General features: G+C 46.8%; 1 protein-coding gene across 1 annotated transcript in view; it reads left to right on the top strand.

Annotated features, from left to right (window-relative positions):
- The first annotated feature begins 8247 nt into the window (after positions 1 to 8247).
- The window catches only part of LOC127053930 (disintegrin and metalloproteinase domain-containing protein 9-like), a 37136-nt gene continuing 26731 nt past the window's right edge, over positions 8248 to 18652 (top strand). The window contains exons 1-3 of the mRNA XM_050959395.1: positions 8248 to 8606; positions 15430 to 15527; positions 17933 to 18009. Coding sequence (XP_050815352.1) covers positions 8537 to 8606; positions 15430 to 15527; positions 17933 to 18009 — 245 coding nt within the window. The 5' untranslated portion in view covers positions 8248 to 8536. The remainder of the gene's footprint in view (positions 8607 to 15429; positions 15528 to 17932; positions 18010 to 18652) is intronic.

Below are 18652 nucleotides of genomic sequence, written 5' to 3'. Positions count from 1 at the left end.
ATATTGCTGTTAGAGGGTGTCAGAACCAGGGGTCACCTAATGAAATGAATAGGCAGCAGGTTTAAAAGAAAAGGAAGTACTACTTTACACAACACACAGTCAACCTGTGGATACAGGCCAAAACTATGAATAGGTTAAAAAAAGAATTAGATAAGTTCATGGAGGATAGGTCCATTAATGGTTATAAACCAAGATGGCCAGGGACATGACCCCATGCTCTGGGTGTCCTAAGCCTCTAGCTGCCAGAAGCTGGGAGTCAGTGATGGACTATATCACTCAATAATTGCTGTTCTGTTCATTCCCTCTGAAGTATCTGGCAATTATCACTGCTGGAAGAGAGAATACTGGGTTAGATACCCCATTAGTCCTACCCAGTATGGTCTTTCTTATGTTTTATTATCTTTATCTTGAGGATCCTTCCTCATATAGGGTCTGATCCAGCTTCAGCTGAAATCAATATTAAAACCTCCCTCTACTTCAGTAGTGTAGCATCAAATCTTTGCTTTCTAAGGCTCTGATCATGCAGAGACATGCACATGCTTCTCATGCTTTGAGATCAGCGGAACTGTTCTATGTAATATTAAGTACATGTGTAAGTCTTTACAGGATCAGGACCTAACTTTTTTCTTCCCATCAAACACAGCTTACAGAAATTATACACTTTTCAGAGTGGAATCAGTGCTGTCCTTGCCTTAAGTTGTCAGGAATTTTATTATACAGCAAATGAAAGAGCTCTCAATCTCCCATCCCTCTAGCTGACCTGGAAAACAAACGTCCAGATCTAGACGTCCATCGTGAGTCTTCTGCCTGATCATGGAGAAGGCTAATAATTGGTCATTGACCAACCCTATCACTATGTATATATTTTAAAAAGTATATATTATTTGAAAAAAATGCCCAATAGCAGCTTTTTTTTACTACCAAAGTTATTGTAAAAGCTGTTTCAATGAGATGAAAAAGACCACTGAATATGTGATAGCAACAAGGACCCTTTTTTGTACTTATTACACAGGCATAACTGTGCTGTTGGGTTAAGGCATAAAATCATAGAGCCCAAATCTGTAAACGCTGCATGTATGGTAGTCCAAAATGAATTTGTTGAACGCTGGTGAGACACCACAGAAATTAGAGATGGAAAAGATCTACTAAGTTATGCGTTTGTTTCCGGTGATTTATTTTGCATTAGGACACTACAAGGGTTCAGATTTCTTTCTCTCTTGTAGTGCAACTTTATCTGCTCAGAATCAGGCAACTGAAGTATGCAATTGTTCTGACACCTTACATTTTGGCTGAAGAAACATAATTAGATGACTGTAAAGAGAAAAATCTCTAAAACCTGTAATAAGCACAAATTTGTATCACAAATGCAATAGGTGTCTTCCTGTTTTGTATGAAGTCCCTGTTTACATGGGAATCCAGAGAATGTGCCTGTGCTGTATCAGCATCTGGAAAAAATTAATTTCAGAATTCCTAGTAAAATTGCAAAACAAAAGTACCACCTCTTCTCAGTAAATAATTTAATGGCAAGAAGATGGTGCTGCATAATTTTCAAAACGTTTTGTCCAATTCATCCAACTGAAAAACATTTTTTTCTACTTTGGGCTAAGATGTGGCATATAAAAATTCAGCAAGATCATTTTGCTTTTGGGAAAGTTAAAGGATGACTCAAAATAAGACTTATGATGGAAAGGTTTATTGTTAACTATGGAGGGAAAGTGACGTGAGCATCACCATAATTACATTCTGTTCCATTTCTGGATGATATGGTTAATGTGTGATTCTTCTTCGAGTGATTGCTCATATCCATTCCAGGTAGGTGTGCGCGCCACGCGTGCACGTTTGCCGGAAACTTTTTTACCCTAGCAACTCCAGTGGGCCGGCAGGTCGCCCTCTAGAGTGGTGCCACTATGGCACTTGATATGTACCCCTGCCGGCCCGCCCACTCCTCAGTTCCTTCTTACCACCGTGTCGGTTGCTGGAACTGTGGAGTGCGGCTTGCTGTCCTCCACGTCCCTAGCTCTCCCTTGTACACTGTTAGTAGTTGTAGTTGTAAATAGTTTTAAAAGACAGTTTAAGGTAGTATAGTAGTTAATTGTTTATTGTATATAGTTGTAGAACTTATTCGCGGGTGGGCCGTTGCCCTTCCCGGTGCCCGGCACCGGGCTCATGCCTGGTTCGCCGGGCTTCAAGCAGTGCTCGGCATGCAAGAAGCCGATGCCGACTAGTGATCCCCACGATGCGTGCCTCAAGTGCCTGGGGGAATCGCACATCACTGAGAAGTGTCGTATCTGCAAGGCCTTTAAGCCTCGCACAAAGAAGGAGAGGGATCAAAGACTCCGCGCTCTCCTAATGGAAGCGGCACTGACTCCGGTACCGGCAGCACAACCGGCCACCTCTACTCTGGCACCGGATGGCGCCGGCACTGGCAAGACTCCCCGGCACCGTCCATTCACGGCACCGGGAACCGATCCAAGACTCTCGACGTCTGCAACACCATCTAGGCAGGCTCGAGTGGAACGCCCGGCACCTACCTTGGCCGCGGCACCACCTGCAGGGCTGCTGTCGACTCCGGGCCCGGAAGGTCCGTTGAGTCCGGCCCCTCCTAGCTCCCCCTTGAGATCGGGGGTCGAGCTGTTAGTCCCATCTACGCCGGAGACCTTCGCCTCGGCACGGGACTTGATAGCGCTCACTGAGCCATCGCAGCCTCAAACCACGGTACCCCCGGGGCGGGTAACCTCCAGAGGCAAGCCAATGCTGAGAGCGCCGTCTCCGGAGTCCAGGCACCGATCGCCCCGGAGACGTGAACGCTCGCGCTCTTGGCGCCGCTCGCAGTCTCGGCACCGTTCTCCTCGGTGGTACCGGTCACACTCGCGGCGCCGGTCAGCATCTGCACGGTCCCGGTCTGGCTCCTCTTACCACCGGCACCGAGACTCTAGGAGCTGTTCACCTCGGCGTTCAGCTCCTCGGTCGACCTCCCGGCACCGAGCCGGTGGTAGGTCCCGGACCCGGTCGACCTCCCGGCACCGCGTCGGTGGCAGGTCCCAGTCCCCAGTGCCATCCCGGCACCGCGCTGAACGCAGATCGTGGTCCCGCTCTCGGCACCGACCTCGAGGCAGATCCGGATCCCGGCACCGACTACCACACCGTTCCCGGTCCAAATCTCGGCACCGGTACGACTCACGGTACCGATCCTCGGCACCGAGGAGATCGTCGGCGTCAGCGTATAGAGAGGTCTATCAAACTGGCTCGGCGCCTCCATGGCCTTCAAGGGAACCATCCGTGTCCTCTCAGGTGGAGAGCGCCTATACGCTGGGGCGGGACAGACACGCGGCCCTGTTTCAGGACCCTCCGCCTCAAGAACGAGGGCCTCAGCAGTGGGGGTTTTGGACCCGCTGGCCGTACCGCCAAGCCCAGGGTCCACAACATATCACCCCCCGCCCTGTGGCGGAACACAGGCCACCAGAGGCAACGGTGTCTCGACCCCCTCCCTCCCCAGAAGCCGAGGACAGGTCCAGCCACCAGGACCCAGAGCTCCCTCCAGAGACGGAGATGCAGCCCCAGACAGAACCCCCTGTGGACGCTCTGCTGCAAGGGGTCTCCTCATCGTCTTCCCCTGATGAGGCGGTGGCAGGTACCTCGTCCTCCAGCCCTCCCCCTCTAGATCTTAGGGCACATCAGGACCTCCTCAGGCGCGTGGCGCAGAACCTGGACATTCAAGCAGAGGAGGTCTCTGAAATCGAGGACCCGGTGGTGAGCATCCTCTCTGCTGATGCGCCCACCAGAGTGGCCCTGCCCTTCATCAAGACTATTCAGGCCAACGCCACCACTATCTGGCAGTCACCAGCCTCCATCCCTCCAACCGCTCGAGGAGTGGAAAGAAAGTACATGGCCCCCTCTAAGGGCTATGAATACTTACACGTTCACCCGACACCCTGCTCTCTTGTGGTCCAGTCGGTGAACGACAGGGAGCGCCATGGTCAAGAGACCCCGGCGCCCAAGTCTAAGGAGGCGAGGCGGATGGACCTCCTGGGCCGTAAGGTCTATTCAGCGGGGGTGCTACAGCTCAGGTCTCGAACCAGCAGGCCCTCCTTAGCCGCTACTCTTTTAACTCCTGGGTAGCGGCGGGCAAATTTACAGAGCTGTTACCGCAGGACGCGCGTCAGGAATTTACCACCATTCTTGACGAGGGCAAAAAGGTAGCGAGGACCTCGCTGCAAGCCTCCTTAGATGCTGCGGGCTCGGCTGCTCGGACCCTTGCCTCAGGGCTTACAATGCGCCGCATTTCCTGGCTCCAGGTCTCTGGCCTTCCGCCGGAGCTCCAGCATACTATCCAGGACCTCCCCTTTGAAGGCCAGGGCCTGTTTTCTGATAAGACAGACCCCAGACTAAAGGACCTTAAGGACAATAGGGTCATCATACGGTCTTTGGGGATGCATACGCCTGCGACACAGCGCAGGCCCTTCCGACAGCAGAACCAACAGCAGCAGCGTCGGCCGTATCCTCAGTTCCGCCCGCGGCAGGACCTTAATAGGCGCCGCGGCAGGAACAGTAGGCGCAGACAGTCGGGTGGCCAAACGGGGCAAAACCAAGGCTCCGCCAAGGCCCCGCCCGGCCCCAAGCCTTCATTTTGAAGGTGCGCCCGAGGGCGCAGTACCAGTTTCCTCTTCGGATCCTTCCCTGCAGTTTTCCAACTGTCTTTCGTTTTTCCTCCAGGCGTGGACCCAAATAACATCGGACCGCTGGGTCTTGCGCACTGTACAGGCCGGTTATTGCCTGCAGTTTTCATCCCCACCCCCACCCCCCACCCTCATCCCTCTTCAGGGACCCCTCTCACGAGCAATTCCTCTGTCAGGAGGTGCAGACGCTCCTCGACAAGGGAGCCATAGAGGAGGTTCCAGAGAGCGAGAAGGGCAAGGGGTTTTATTCCCGCTACTTTCTAATCCCTAAGTCCAAGGGGGGCCTCAGGCCTGTCCTCGACCTGCGGGAACTCAACAAGTATATGGTGAAGTTGAAGTTCCGTATGGTATCCCTTGGGACCATCATCCCATCCCTAGATCCTGGAGACTGGTACGCCGCCCTCGACATGCAGGACGCTTACTTCCATGTCGCCATATCTCCCCAGCACAGGCGTTTCCTTCGCTTTGTGGTCGACCGCCAACATTATCAATTTGCGGTCCTCCCGTTTGGCCTCTCTACGGCCCCGAGGGTGTTCACGAAATGCATGGCAGTTGTCGTCGCATATCTTTGGTGCGGCCGCATTCACATGTTCCCCTACCTCGACGACTGGCTGGTCCAGGGCACATCGGAGCTGCAGGTCTGCGACCACGTCCACAGGATCAGCAGCCTCTTTGCTGCCCTAGGCCTTGTGATCAACGTGGACAAGTCTACTCTGCTCCCCACGCAGAGGATAGAGTTCATCGGGGCCGTTCTGGACTCTACCCTGGCCAGGGCCTTGCTATCCTTGCCCAGGTTCCAGTCGCTATCGGCCATCATTCTGCACTTGCAGGCGGCCCCGCTGACCTCTGTAAGAACATGTCTGGCCCTCCTGGGACATATGGCGGCCTGTACGTTCGTGACAGCGTATGCCCAGCTCCGCATGAGGCCTCTTCAGTCTTGGCTCATCGCGCAGTACCGGCCGGCCAGACATTCGTTGGACACAGTTGTCACCGTCCCCCAAGGGGTACTGGACTCCCTTCGGTGGTGGCTGGATCAATCCGTAGTCTGTGCAGGGCTCCCGTTCCATCCGCCCCAACCCTCGGCATCCCTGATGACGGACGCCTCAGATCTGGGCTGGGAGGCGCACAGCACCGCTCGGAGAACTCAGGGCCTGTGGACCCCTCAGGAGCTGGACCTCCACATCAACATACGGGAGTTGAGAGCGGTCCGTCTTGCTTGTCAAGCTTTCGTCCATCACCTTCAAGGTCGTTGTGTCGCGGTTTTCACCGACAACACGACGACCATGTTCTACATCAACAAGCAGGGTGGCACCAGGTCCTCTCCCCTATGTCACGAGGCGATGCGACTCTGGGAATTTTGTATAGCCCATGCCATTCACCTTTCCGCCTCCTATCTCCCGGGAGTACGAAGCACTCTAGCGGATCGACTGAGCGGGTCTTTCTGCTCACACGAGTGGTCCCTCCGCCCGGACGTCGCCCTCTCACTCTTCCAGAGGTGGGGTCGTCCCCGGATGGACCTCTTCGCGTCCAAGGAGAACAGGAAATGTCAGACATTCTGCTCCTTTCAGGGTCGGGAGCCCGGGTCAATAGCGGATGCCTTCCTTATCCCATGGGCGACCCATCTGTTTTATGCGTTCCCTCCCTTTCCGCTGGTACACAGGGTCCTCCTCAAGGTGCGCAGGGACAGAGCTCGCGTGATTCTGATAGCTCCAGCGTGGGCCAGGCAACATTGGTACCCCATGTTGCTGGACGTCTCAGTAGCCAACCCAGTTGCCCTGCCCCTTCATCTGGACCTGATCACCCAGGACCACGTCAGGCTCTGTCACCCGGACCTTCGGTCTCTGCACCTTACGGCATGGCTCCTGCGTGGTTGACCGGCCCCAAGTTACACTGTTCTACCCCGGTTCGGGAGGTTCTCCTGGGCAGTAGGAAGCCTTCCACCAGGCCTACTTACTCAGCTAAGTGGAAGCGTTTCTCCTGTTGGTGTTTGGAGAAAGGTTTTCTCCCTACGGAGGTTCCCATCACCACTATTCTGGAGTACATCTGGTCCCTCAAGGCCCAGGGTCTGGCGTTATCGTCCCTTCATGTTCACCTAGCGGCTATCTCCACGTTTCATCCCAGAGGGGACGGACGTTCCGTCTTCTCCCACCCTATGGTGGCGAGATTCCTGAAGGGGCTGGAATGTCTCTATCCACAGATCCGTCCTCCTGCCCCTTCATGGGATCTCAACCTGGTCCTAACTCGGCTCATGGGCCCTGCATTTGAGCCGTTAGCGACTTGCTCCCTGCTCTACCTCTCATGGAAGATCGCCTTCCTAGTGGCCATCACCTCAGCTAGACGGGTGTTGGAACTACAGGCCCTCACAGTAGATCCCCCGTATACGGTCTTCCATAAAGACAAGGTGCAGCTGAGACCACACCCTGCCTTTCTACCCAAGATGGTCTCAGCTTTTCACATTAACCAGGAGATCTTCCTCCCCGTCTTTTTCCCAAAGCCCCATTCGTCCCGCAGGGAGCAACAACTCCACTCGCTAGATGTCCATCGGGCACTAGCGTTTTATGTGCACAGGACCAAACCGTTCCGCAAGTCCCCCCAGCTATTCGTGGCGGTAGTGGACCGGGTCAAGGGACTACCGATTTCCTCGCAGAGGATATCTTCCTGGGTTACCTCCTGTATCAGGACCTGTTATGATCTGGCCCACGTTCCTGCGGGCCATGTGACTGCACACTCCACCAGGGCACAGGCGTCATCGCTGGCTTTCCTTGCCCGCGTGCCGATCCAAGACATTTGTATGGCGGTGACTTGGTCATCGGTCCACACATTCGCTTCCAATTATGCCCTGGTCCAGCAGTCCAGAGATGATGCGGCCTTTGGCTCCGCAGTGCTCCATGCCGCGACTTCTCACTCCGACCCCACCGCCTAGGTAAGGCTTGGGATTCACCTACCTGGAATGGATATGAGCAATCACTCAAAGAAGAAAAGACGGTTACTCACCTTTGTAACTGGTGTTCTTCGAGATGTGTTGCTCATATCCATTCCACACCCGCCCTCCTTCCCCACTGTCGGAGTAGCCGGCAAGAAGGAACTGAGGAGCGGGCGGGCCGGCAGGGGTATATATCAAGTGCCATAGTGGCGCCACTCTAGGGGGCGACCTGCCGGCCCACTGGAGTTGCTAGGGTAAAAAAGTTTCCAGCAAACTTGCACGCGCGGCGCGCACACCTACCTGGAATGGATATGAGCAACACATCTCGAAGAACACCAGTTACAAAGGTGAGTAACCGTCTTTTTCTGTGTGTTTATAGGGACAATATTTTCAAACATTTTTCTGAAATAAAAACTCCTAAAGTGCAAAACAAAGAACAATTGCAACTGAACCTGAGTAATTCTGGTGCATTTTAAGCTGCATTTTTGTTGAGCAGGTTCATATGAACTCAGTAACCTAGCTTATATGATGCTTTGTTTTCCCGTCTAGCATTTGAGAGTATATGGTTGCTGGTCTTTGATCTCAAAGGGTTTTAGAATAAATCAGTTTTGTCTTGTCATCCTTACGATGGGGTCAGTCAGCTGGCTTTCTGCAGTCAGCATTTACGATCATGTTATACTGGGTTTGTTGTAAGTTGTCTAGCCAGTTTTTGAAAAAGCACAATGTGAGAAATTTTACTTCCTTCTTCCTTGGGAGTGTTTGCTAACATACCTGAAATATTTTTTCAACGCTATCTATTGTTTGCCTTGACAACAAAAGATTCTAGTTTTTCTAGTTCTTTCACTTAAGGGAAACTGCTGATAAGAGCACCATCTAAAGTACAGCAGTGTTTCTGAACATCTTAGCAGGTGAACTGTTTGCTCAAAGAAAAATAATCATGTTAAAATGCAGCTTACTTTTGTTTGGTTTTGGACTAATATTTATTGGAAAGCCAGTTCCTACAGCAGGTAAGTTTCAGTTTTAATATTCAGTGAGAAAGTTGCTGCAAGTTATGCTTGTGCACATAAGTCATGATTCAGAACTCTTTATTCGAGCAAAATTCTTATACAAGTCCCAGAGAAATGTATTGACTGCAGGATGAGGTCTGTAGATGTATCTTTTTTTCAGTGTGACAAGTGTGTAAGTATGGTGTGTTCTTTTTCTGCTTCATTGGCCAGCATATATAACAAGCAGTCTTTTCTATTTTACTACCTGAACAGACTGGAATTTTGACTGTAATGATCCTAGTCAGCTTAATAATGCAATTAATTCCAATAGCCAGGTTTACGTTACTTGATTTCACTTGTAGTATGATATTGTATTATGGTAGTGCTTAGAAGCCAGGGCCTCATCGTGCTAGGCTCTGTAGAAAGTATTTGTTGTGACAGTTGGAATAACTGTAGCCATCGTCTGTGATGAACAATGGATAAAAAATTTCAGGTCTTCTGTGATATGAGGGGATTCTCCCTGAAAACAGTTGTGTATTTTTGTTGTACTTCTCATTTTTTAATGTCTTTTTCATTTTCATTTAGGATTCAACAAAATAATAGTGTGTATGGACCATTACTTATCCAGCTGTATATTTGTGATTCAATTACAGTAATTTTTTGTACTTCCCTCCCGTTCTAGTATCAAGGTATAAATTAGTAGAACTTTGTTTTAAAAATTAATTTGGTGATGTATTATATCTCTTATTGTACAGCATTGTAAAGCTAATTGGATAAATGAGATGTGTTTCCACTCTAGTGCCATACTTTCACATAAACAGACTATAAGAAAATTCTATTTTATTGACACTTAATGGGGATGCTTATGGGTTAGGTGAGGGCAGGATTTTATTCAATACGTCGAAAATTAGCTTTGTTACTGGACATTTCAGTATTCAGTATTTTTGCAGGTATGGTATTAGCATAAAATTATGACCTTCGATCTCTGGAGTTCTAAACCGTATTCTGACCCTGACTCAATGTCCTCTGGGGGTTCCGGAAAGACACTTAGTTCATCTGTGCCTCAGGTCTCTCATCTGTTAAAAGTGGATACAAATCAGAGGTGAAAGTAAGCCAGTACCGAGGACCGGTAAGAAAAGGTGCAGTAGCTACCAGCAAGAAAATGGAGCATTCTCTTCCTCTCTGACTCCTCCTCCTGGCTCCAGCAATATTGAGGGTCTGGAGGCCTGGCTTCACAAATTTTTGGGGCCGGGTCTCACCCCGGCCCCACCTGCTGGCCTCTCCGCGCCTCCTCTGAGTGTGCCCCTGCCTCCATGCACCTTCCTGGGTCCTGGAGCACAGCATTTCTCTCCCCGTCCCCTGCAGCTCCATGCTCCCTGACTGCATTAACTGCCACCACAGGTCCTAGTGTCCCCCTCCATTACTGCTAGGGCAGGCTGCCCTTCCCCCTCGGACCCTTTCATTTTCCAGTGGGACCCTCCACCAGTACAGCTGCCCCCTGCCTGCAGTCACTGCTCTTGCCCCACAAGGGACAACCCAGTGAGGCTACGGTGAGGGGCAGCAGCAGGGGAGGAGGCGCGCATGTGATGGCAGCCCCCCCCCCAGCATGGCACCCACCACAGGGGAGGAGAGGGGGATTCCTGAACCTGAGAGGGGCCCTAAGAGCACGTGCAGTGACAGTGGGGGAGGGGTGAGTGTGCTGCTGGGGAGGGGGGAAGAAGGGGGTCCCTACCCCAGAGCTCGCTGCTGCCAGCAGGGAGAGGTCTGGGGGAGTCCTTCTCTCTGGCTCCAGTCCCAGGGAAGCCTGCCTGCACCTCAAACTCATCCCCAGCCCTGCCCCGCCCTAGAGCCCACACCCCCAGCCAGAGCCTTCATCCCCCCCACCCCAACCCTCTGTCCTAGCCCTAAGCCTTTCCAACACCCCAAACCCCTTATCTCCAGCCCCAGCCCTCATCCCCCTGCACCCTAACCCTCTGCCTCAGCCCTGAGTCCCCTCCCACACCCCAAACCCTTCATCCCAAGCCACACCCCAAATCTACTCCCAGCCTCACCCCACAGCCCTCACCCCTGCACCCCCTCCCTCCACACCCCCTCTTATCCCCAAACTCCCTCCCAGAACCTGCCCCCCCCTCCCTCCACACCCTCCCATCCCCAAACTCGCTCCCAGAGCCTGCACCCTGCACCCCTCCTGCACCCCAGTCCCCTTCTCCAGCCCAGGGTCTGCACCCCAGACCTCCTCCCCTGCCCAAACTCCCTCCCAGAGCCTGGGGCAGGTGGGGGTGGAGTTTGAGGGGGGCAGAGTTTGGGCAGGGGCAGGTTCTGGGCATCACCAAAATTTCTACAAACCTGCCACCCCTGCTGGCAAGAGCTGGTGCACCATACTGGGGTGGACTGGCTTCCTGAGGCAGCAATTTGAAGGGCTGGAGCCCAAGGCCCTTTAAATTGCTGCCAGAGCCCCGCTGCCAGAGCCCTGGGGTAGCAGCTGCGGGGCTCAGGTGGCAATTTAAAGGGTTCGGGGCTCCTGCTGCCTCTACCACCCGGGCCCCTTTAAATAGCCATCGAAACCCTGCCGCCGCTACCCCAGGATTCCAGCAGCAGGGCTCCAGGGACGATTTAAAGGGCCCTGGAGGGTAGTGGCAGCCGGAGCCCCAGGCCCTGCTTCTGGAGCCCTGGGGCTCCATCGGCAATTTAAAGGGCCCAAGGCTCTGCTGTGGTAGCAGCAGCTAGAGTCCTGGGCCCTTTAAATCGCTCCCTTTAAATCGCCCTCCAACCCCAGGGCTCCTAGCCACATCTGCAATTTACATGCAAAATAAAATTAACAAAATACCTAAAATTTTCCAGATTGAGCCCTAAATTGAAAGCTACGTGATGCTCCTTATTTTCCTTTTTTCCAATGGATGTTTAAAAGCTAGGAAGCCACTGAAATAAAGGACAACCTTATTAACTTGCACTTTGCTAATTCATACCCATAATTTGCAAACCAAATTTTCTTAGCAAAGGTTTAGTAGCAAAGAGCTGTAGTCTGATATCATACTGTTTATGAAATACAGTATACTATAGAAGAAATAAAATAATAATTTTAGCATTTATATAATGCTCTTCATCTGCATATTTCCACATGGTTCTATGAATATTGTACTAAAATATTAAAACTGAACTACACTTGTCAAATAAATAATATATATTTTGTGATATGTTAATCTTATCCTGTGTTTTGTGTACACATTATCCAAATTTGTTAATTCACAATGGTTCTCCCAGTTGGAGTTGAGTGAGTTTCTATTCTACTTCCATGTTACAATTAGACTCCAGATACTAAAATCGTGGGGGTGAAAGGGAACCATTATTTAAAAATAATTGTTTACTACTTTCCCACATTTTCTCCTATCTTTCCACCATCAAAATATTTTCACTAGTAGTATTTTACACCTATCTGGTGCCATTCTTGCCAGATTTTACCAAGCAACTTTAGAAATTGTATGTACTCCGTAACACTGTATTGCTACTCCTTCTTGGGTAGAGTGTGGCAGCCAGGCAAATACCTAGCATGATGTGTACCCTAGAGGCATAAGGAGAGTAATATAAAATGTGGATTTTATCTATGAATTTAATTTTATGTATATTATGTCCAGGCATAATTTTCTGCCTAGCTCTGAGAAATAAAATAATATCTGGTAGACACAGATTGTTTGTATGTAAGCAGAAGTTCATGATAGATATGCTAAAATGATTCTCAAGTTAAAAACCACTAGCTAGTTAGCCACTGATACCAATAGCGAAAAAAAGAAGTCACTTTAATGCTATGTATATCTTACATATTTACTTTGAAATAATAAAAGTTTTATAAAAAAGGCTTTAAGTGAGTGTACAACCAAATGTGCTTTTAGATGAAATACGAAAAATGCTTTTAGATGAAATATGAAAAATGATTAATAAAATGGTCAGTCTGTTAAGAAAAAGTATATCATCAGCATTCATATCTGATTGAGATGTTGAAACCTCAAATGAAAGTGTTAAGGCATACTTAACCAAGAAGTATTGTAAGGTTTAGCTGCCTGACCAGAGTTGCTGGCCACTTGAGTAATCACAGAGACCTGTTAATACCTAAAAAAGGAATACACAAATTCAGCTTAGAAACACAAAGCAAAAGTGATTGTAATTGCTTGACTGAAAGGAAAAAGTCAATAGAGTTGCAAAAAGAAAAGATACATCTGGCATTCATGTCCTGCGATTGGGATTCTCAAACTGGGGTAATGAGGTTATTACATGGGAGTCGTCAGCTGTCGGCCTTCACCCCCAAGCCCCGCTTTGCCTTCAGCCTTTATAATAGTGTTAAATATTTTTTAAAGGGTTTTTAATTTCTAAGCGTGGTCACACTTGGCGGTTTGTTGTGAGAAAGGGATCGCCAATACAAAAGTTTGAGAACCACTGCCTGAGCTATTTCATAAACTATCTTCTGTTTTGATACTGTACCAAATGAAAATAAAAAGGCAAAGTCATTTATTATAGGTGGCAAAGTAGTGATTTCAATAGCTGTTTGTTTCTATTGTAAGACCCTGTTTTCACTTGCATATAACTTTGCCAAACTTAAACCATTTGGACTGAAATTTTCCATGCCATTTCTGCGAAGGAGGCTAGGTTGAAATGGATTGTGTTTCCAACATTAAAAAATTCTTCCATTTCTCTGAGAAGCTCTAGTGCCTCCATGCACTGGAGGAGGGACTTGAAATTTGGCAAGAGGTTCCGTTGGTATCAGGGATGTGCCCTTGCCATTCTTGTGAAACTCTGCCCAAATTTGGCCAAATTATAAGTCTCTGAAAAATCTGTTTTCACATGCTAGAGTTGGGCAGATAACTTCTGTGAAGATTCAGTCTGCTCTGAGCATGCTCCATCCCTTCACAGCTCCTATGTGCTGAGTGGACTACCCATGCGCCATCCCCTGAAATTGCCCCTTCTTGCTACAGTGGGTGTTGTGTCACCATGCACAGGAACTGAGCAGGGACACCGTGTCTTGTGTTCTCTCAATGTTGCCTTATTGCCATGCCTGAGCCATGTGTGTGATGCAGATAAGTAAGGCACAGGGTTGGGGAAAAGATGTACATTAGTGGGAATGTGGCAGGACGTTTGGTAGGGAGGGAGAATAGAAGCAGGACCAAAGGGGATCTGAAAATCAGGAAGAAATATAGAAAGAGGGGCAGACACAAAGTGTGGGGGCAGATGGGAAGGAACTGTGGATAGAGACGGGTAGGAGTTGGACAGGAAGATGGGCAGAAGCCAAGGGGATATCAGCAAGGGAGAGGACAGGACAGGAGCTGGGGAGATGGGGATAGGAGAAAAAAAGGGGCAGGGAGGTGTGGCGAGGTGAAGAGATGGGGCAAAGGGATCTGTAACTACCCGACACACTTCCCTGTGAACTTCAAAGTGAATCCATTATTGCTGAGTCTCCGCATTTCTTTGCTGTCTAGCAAATCACTGTGAAACAGATAGGCAAAGTGTGTGTCTCCAGCCACCCTCGTGGTTGGTCCACATAGAAGATAACTGCCTTCTACTTCTACCAATTACTCTGTTAGCTTAAGTTGTAGATAACTTTGCTGGGGATCTAAAGACACCAACTCTGCAGATGACCCATGTTGGGGTGACTTCAGTTCTACATGATGAAATTTCTCTTTTTAGTTTTTAAGTTTCCTGCAAACATAGGAAGTTACAGAAGGGAAAACAAAAAAAAAAATCACACCATGCTACATTAAAAGAACATTATTAAGGTTGCAAAATCAAGCACTCAAAAGTTAGAAAATGCCAGAATTAATGTCACCTGTACAACCTTACCTTTTTTGTAGGCGTTATGATCCAGTTTTTAATAATATCATCACATTTTTTCCATAAGATTCCAGCCTTATTCAGCAAATCGGTGGTTATCTAGGTTTTTCTAATCCTGGTCATTTAATTTGTGGCATCATACGTTATTTACTGCACACCATCCAAACCCTGTACTGAGTACAGAATGATGAATTTCCTTATGGGCTCTTCTGTGGTCTTATCATAGCAGTATTTTAAATCTTTTCAAACATTAATGAATTTATTTTTGTACCACTCCTATGAACTGAGGGGGTATTTTACACGTGGGGGAACTGTGGCAGAGAGATTAAAGCCAAAATTGTCTAAAATGTCAACAAATTTTGGGAACTTAATTTGAGGACTTAATTTTTCAGAGTATTTAGCATGCTATAGCACTTTATTATATCCAGAGCAGAGCTCTTAGGGTATGTCTACACTGCAATTAAAAACCTATAGGTGGCCTTTGTCAGATGACTTGGGCTTGCAGGGGTCTAGCTAGGGGGCTTTTTAATTGCAATGTAGACGTTCGGGCTTGGGCTGGCGCCTGGCCTCTGGGACCTAAGCCTGAATGTCTACCCTACAGTTAAACAGCCCCTTAGCCCTAGCCCCACAAGCCCAAGTCTACTGACATGGCCCTGCTGGGGGCTTTTAATTTCAGTGCAGACATACCCTTATTGACTTCAGATGCAGTTTTGGGCACTCAGCACTTTTCTGCAAATCAGACCCTATGAGCCTTAAGCTGGGTACCCAAAAAATGAGGAACACATTGGCCACCTGTGAAAATTTTTACATGACTTGCCCAGCATAACATCGGAATTCTGGCTCAGACAGGGATAGAATCCATTTTACTATGGCATTCAACTAACTTAAAGATGAGACCATCCTTTCTCTTTCTGCACTTAGCTGCCTCTGATTAAACTGATTTTCAGTGGTGACCATTATGAACATACAGAGTTTGTGTATTATTTACCCATTCTATTTCTTTAGAGATTTTACATCTTATTTTTAGGTGCATCCTCTCATCAGACATCTAGATTTACAACATTTGAAATAATTACCCCTCGAAGTTTGACAGGCAGAGAGAGACGCCACACATATTTACATGAGGTTTGTTTCTGTATCTGATATTTTTTTCTGAATTATTTGTTACTATTAATATTGCACTACAGTATATATAAAAGAATACAACCTACTGTGTAGAATAGTAAGTAATCTCTTCTGATATCTTTCAGCAGGTTTCATGTTTGTGGGTGAATTATTGTGCTCTCAGAACTGGCTTCAAAACAGGCATGAGATGGTGTTCTCAGTCCACATCACACAAACCTCTAGTTCAGTTCATCCTGATTGCTACTTTTGCTGTGAATCTTAGCAGAGACAAAAATCTGAGTGAACACGGAAAACTGCCAGGTGTTTCCTCTAGGTCAAATTAGATAGTGTAGGGAAGTTTAAACTGACGTTGTCCATGCTGTGCCTGTTCTTCAGCTAAACAGAGGACTTCAGTCATCCTAGTGCCTTTCACCGTAAACAAGAGCCCGATCATGCTTGGATTGCACAAGTAGTCCCATTTAATTCCGTGGGGCTAATTGAGTGAGTAAGGGGTGATAAATTTGACGCTAAATTCCCTAGGAGAGAAAAAATATTAATGGATATTTGAGATATTTGCCTCCAAGTTAGAGTGTGGTTGCCACTGTATAATGGGTCAGATTTAGTAATCTTTCAGGGAACTGATCTGTAGAATCTGAATTTGAATATTGTTTATTGGGCAATGATGATTTGCATAAGGAGTGCCACAAGGCATTACATTATGGTTGGGCTTCAAAGACTTTGTTTTTACTCTACACAATGACTCTCCCTACACATTTTCTCCCTTCTTTTGTAATAAAAGTTTTAAATGAAACATCTAAGGTAGCAAGATACATTTCAACATCAGTACACATGGACTGTATTGACACTACAAGCAATAACCCAGTGTTAAACATTAATGAATTAAGTTTTTTTTATTTTAAGAAGGATAGTCAGTCATCTGAGAAGAATACAGATGCTGATTTTACAAAGGAAGAGATAATCATTCACATTTGCCTCCCCTTGGTGCTTTCCTACACTTTTTACGGCATAACTATTAAAATACAGCTCTTTTGGATGGGGATTTTCAAAAGTGCTGGGTGATAGCCTAAATTTGCTCCCGTTGAAGTCAGCAGGAACACTCCAGTTGTCTTCCATGACAGTAGAGAGAGGCCAGTGCTGAGCGCTTTTGAAAAGTCCACCATTAATGACTAAGCATTGGAATTTCTAATTGGTAATCACAAAAATAATCACTGTATCAGCTCATTATGATAAGCTACTCCATTCTTTTAAGCACTGCGCATTCTCCATTTATCATCCCATAAAAATCATTTTCAAAAATCTTATTGTAAGTTTTATGCCAAAAGCTTTAGTAGTATGCTTAGTGTCCCATGTTTGAAATAAGATGAAAGTTATTCTCTTTCTAGGTGTGTGGAAGGAGATGTTGTAATGAAAGATGCAACAGTGCATCCCATCACCAGCCTGGCATCATAATTTTATTACGGAGGCCCTGATTCATGAGTCCAGACAAGCTCTGCTCAGCGTAAAGTGTAGGCTTTGAGCTATCTTTGCACTCCTTGGATTATGGGATCATTCAGGAGTTAGTTTGGTTTATGATACAGGTCAGAGCAGCCAGAGGCTGCTGTAAATATGCTTGGTTGGTCAAGAATAGCTGGAGTGCAGCTCTGTAATTGCACTAATGTTGCATCCCACAGGAGGTGACAGACAACAGTTATGCTGGCTCGTCACTGCTCAGAGAACAGAATTTGGCTGGGCTTTGGCCTAGCTTTAATTTTTCCATTATTTCACCTTGATACATTAGTAAGGGGCATCTGTTCTTCAGAGCATTAAACCCTAGACGGCTAGTCTGGATTTACTACTGCTAATGGTTATTTTCTGCTCTCCTATTAGCATAAGTTTATAGTGTCACATTTCCATAAAAGTCTCTAGTAGCAGAGTATTTTAATCCTTCCACTGATTGTTCGTTTTCTGTTGTGTCTTTTCCATTAAGTTTTCCTAGCTGCATAGAATGTAAAATGTCAATAAAAAAATAGCGATAAGGTGGGTGTAATATCTTTCATTGGAGCAACTCAGAGTGTCCTTTAATATTTCCCGGACCTGAAGAGCAGCTCTTCGTAAGCTTATCTCTCTCACCAACAGAAATTGGTCCAATAAAATATATTACTTCATCCGCCTTGTCTCTGTAAAATCTTGGAACCAACACGACTACAACGCCTCTGCATATAATAAAAAGTAATGCAGGGAATGCCACCATCACTGTGGAATATACAAAGCATGAGGCTTTCAGAATCTTTCTCTTTGTAAATTTGTTGTATACCTAAAACATTGAACAAGAGTTGTAGTAGTGCCTTTTTTGGTTAGAGAAAATATTAATTTATGATCAGGTAGGTAACTGCTTAACTAAGGGATATTTTTTGTTTCATTTTCAGGACCATTCAGATGATGATCGCTCTTATTCCATTCAAACTGCAAATGGAACATACATCCTAAAGCTAAAGAAAAATAAGTAGGTTGTGCAGTATTCTAGGACACATTTCAATTTTATATTTTATTTAACAGAGACCACTATTTTTGTATTGAAGATTGTTTGGAATAAGGAGTCTAAAATGTTAGTATGTAATGAAAGTGAGGTGGTAATAAATACTGTATAAAGGAGCTGGCTTGAAAATGGATAAAATAAAATGTGAAAATGTTACTGTAGTTAATGTTTTTAAAATTCTGATGAAATTTTCACTTCGGACCACTGTATATAAGAAACAGTATGCCAAAAAGCATGCTGTTAATAGAGATTTATTACAGAAGAAAAAGCTGTCACTGAAAAATCAGTGCAAAATTAGATTTCTGCTACCTATTTTTGTTAATTATTGTGGAGGAATTTGTCTAATTTTGTTGTTATCCATCCCCAAAAGTTTATAGGCCAGCCACTTGTCCAATAACTGAAAGAATGCATCAAGTTAAAAAACAATGCATTTATGGATGTTTTTGGTAAAAAAATATTTTAAAAGTAAATTATTCTCAAAATGATGCAGCTGATTTTTTAAAAAGCATCCTATTTTACACTCTATGTCCTTCAACAGTATTTAACAGCAAATTTATCATCAAAGTGCTACACTCAGAATGTATTGCTGAATATGATACTTGATGTATGT

The sequence above is a fragment of the Gopherus flavomarginatus genome, chromosome 6 (assembly GCF_025201925.1).
Source record: "Gopherus flavomarginatus isolate rGopFla2 chromosome 6, rGopFla2.mat.asm, whole genome shotgun sequence".
Classification (NCBI taxonomy): Eukaryota; Metazoa; Chordata; order Testudines; family Testudinidae; genus Gopherus; species Gopherus flavomarginatus.
This window is presented reverse-complemented; position numbering and strand designations above follow the sequence as displayed.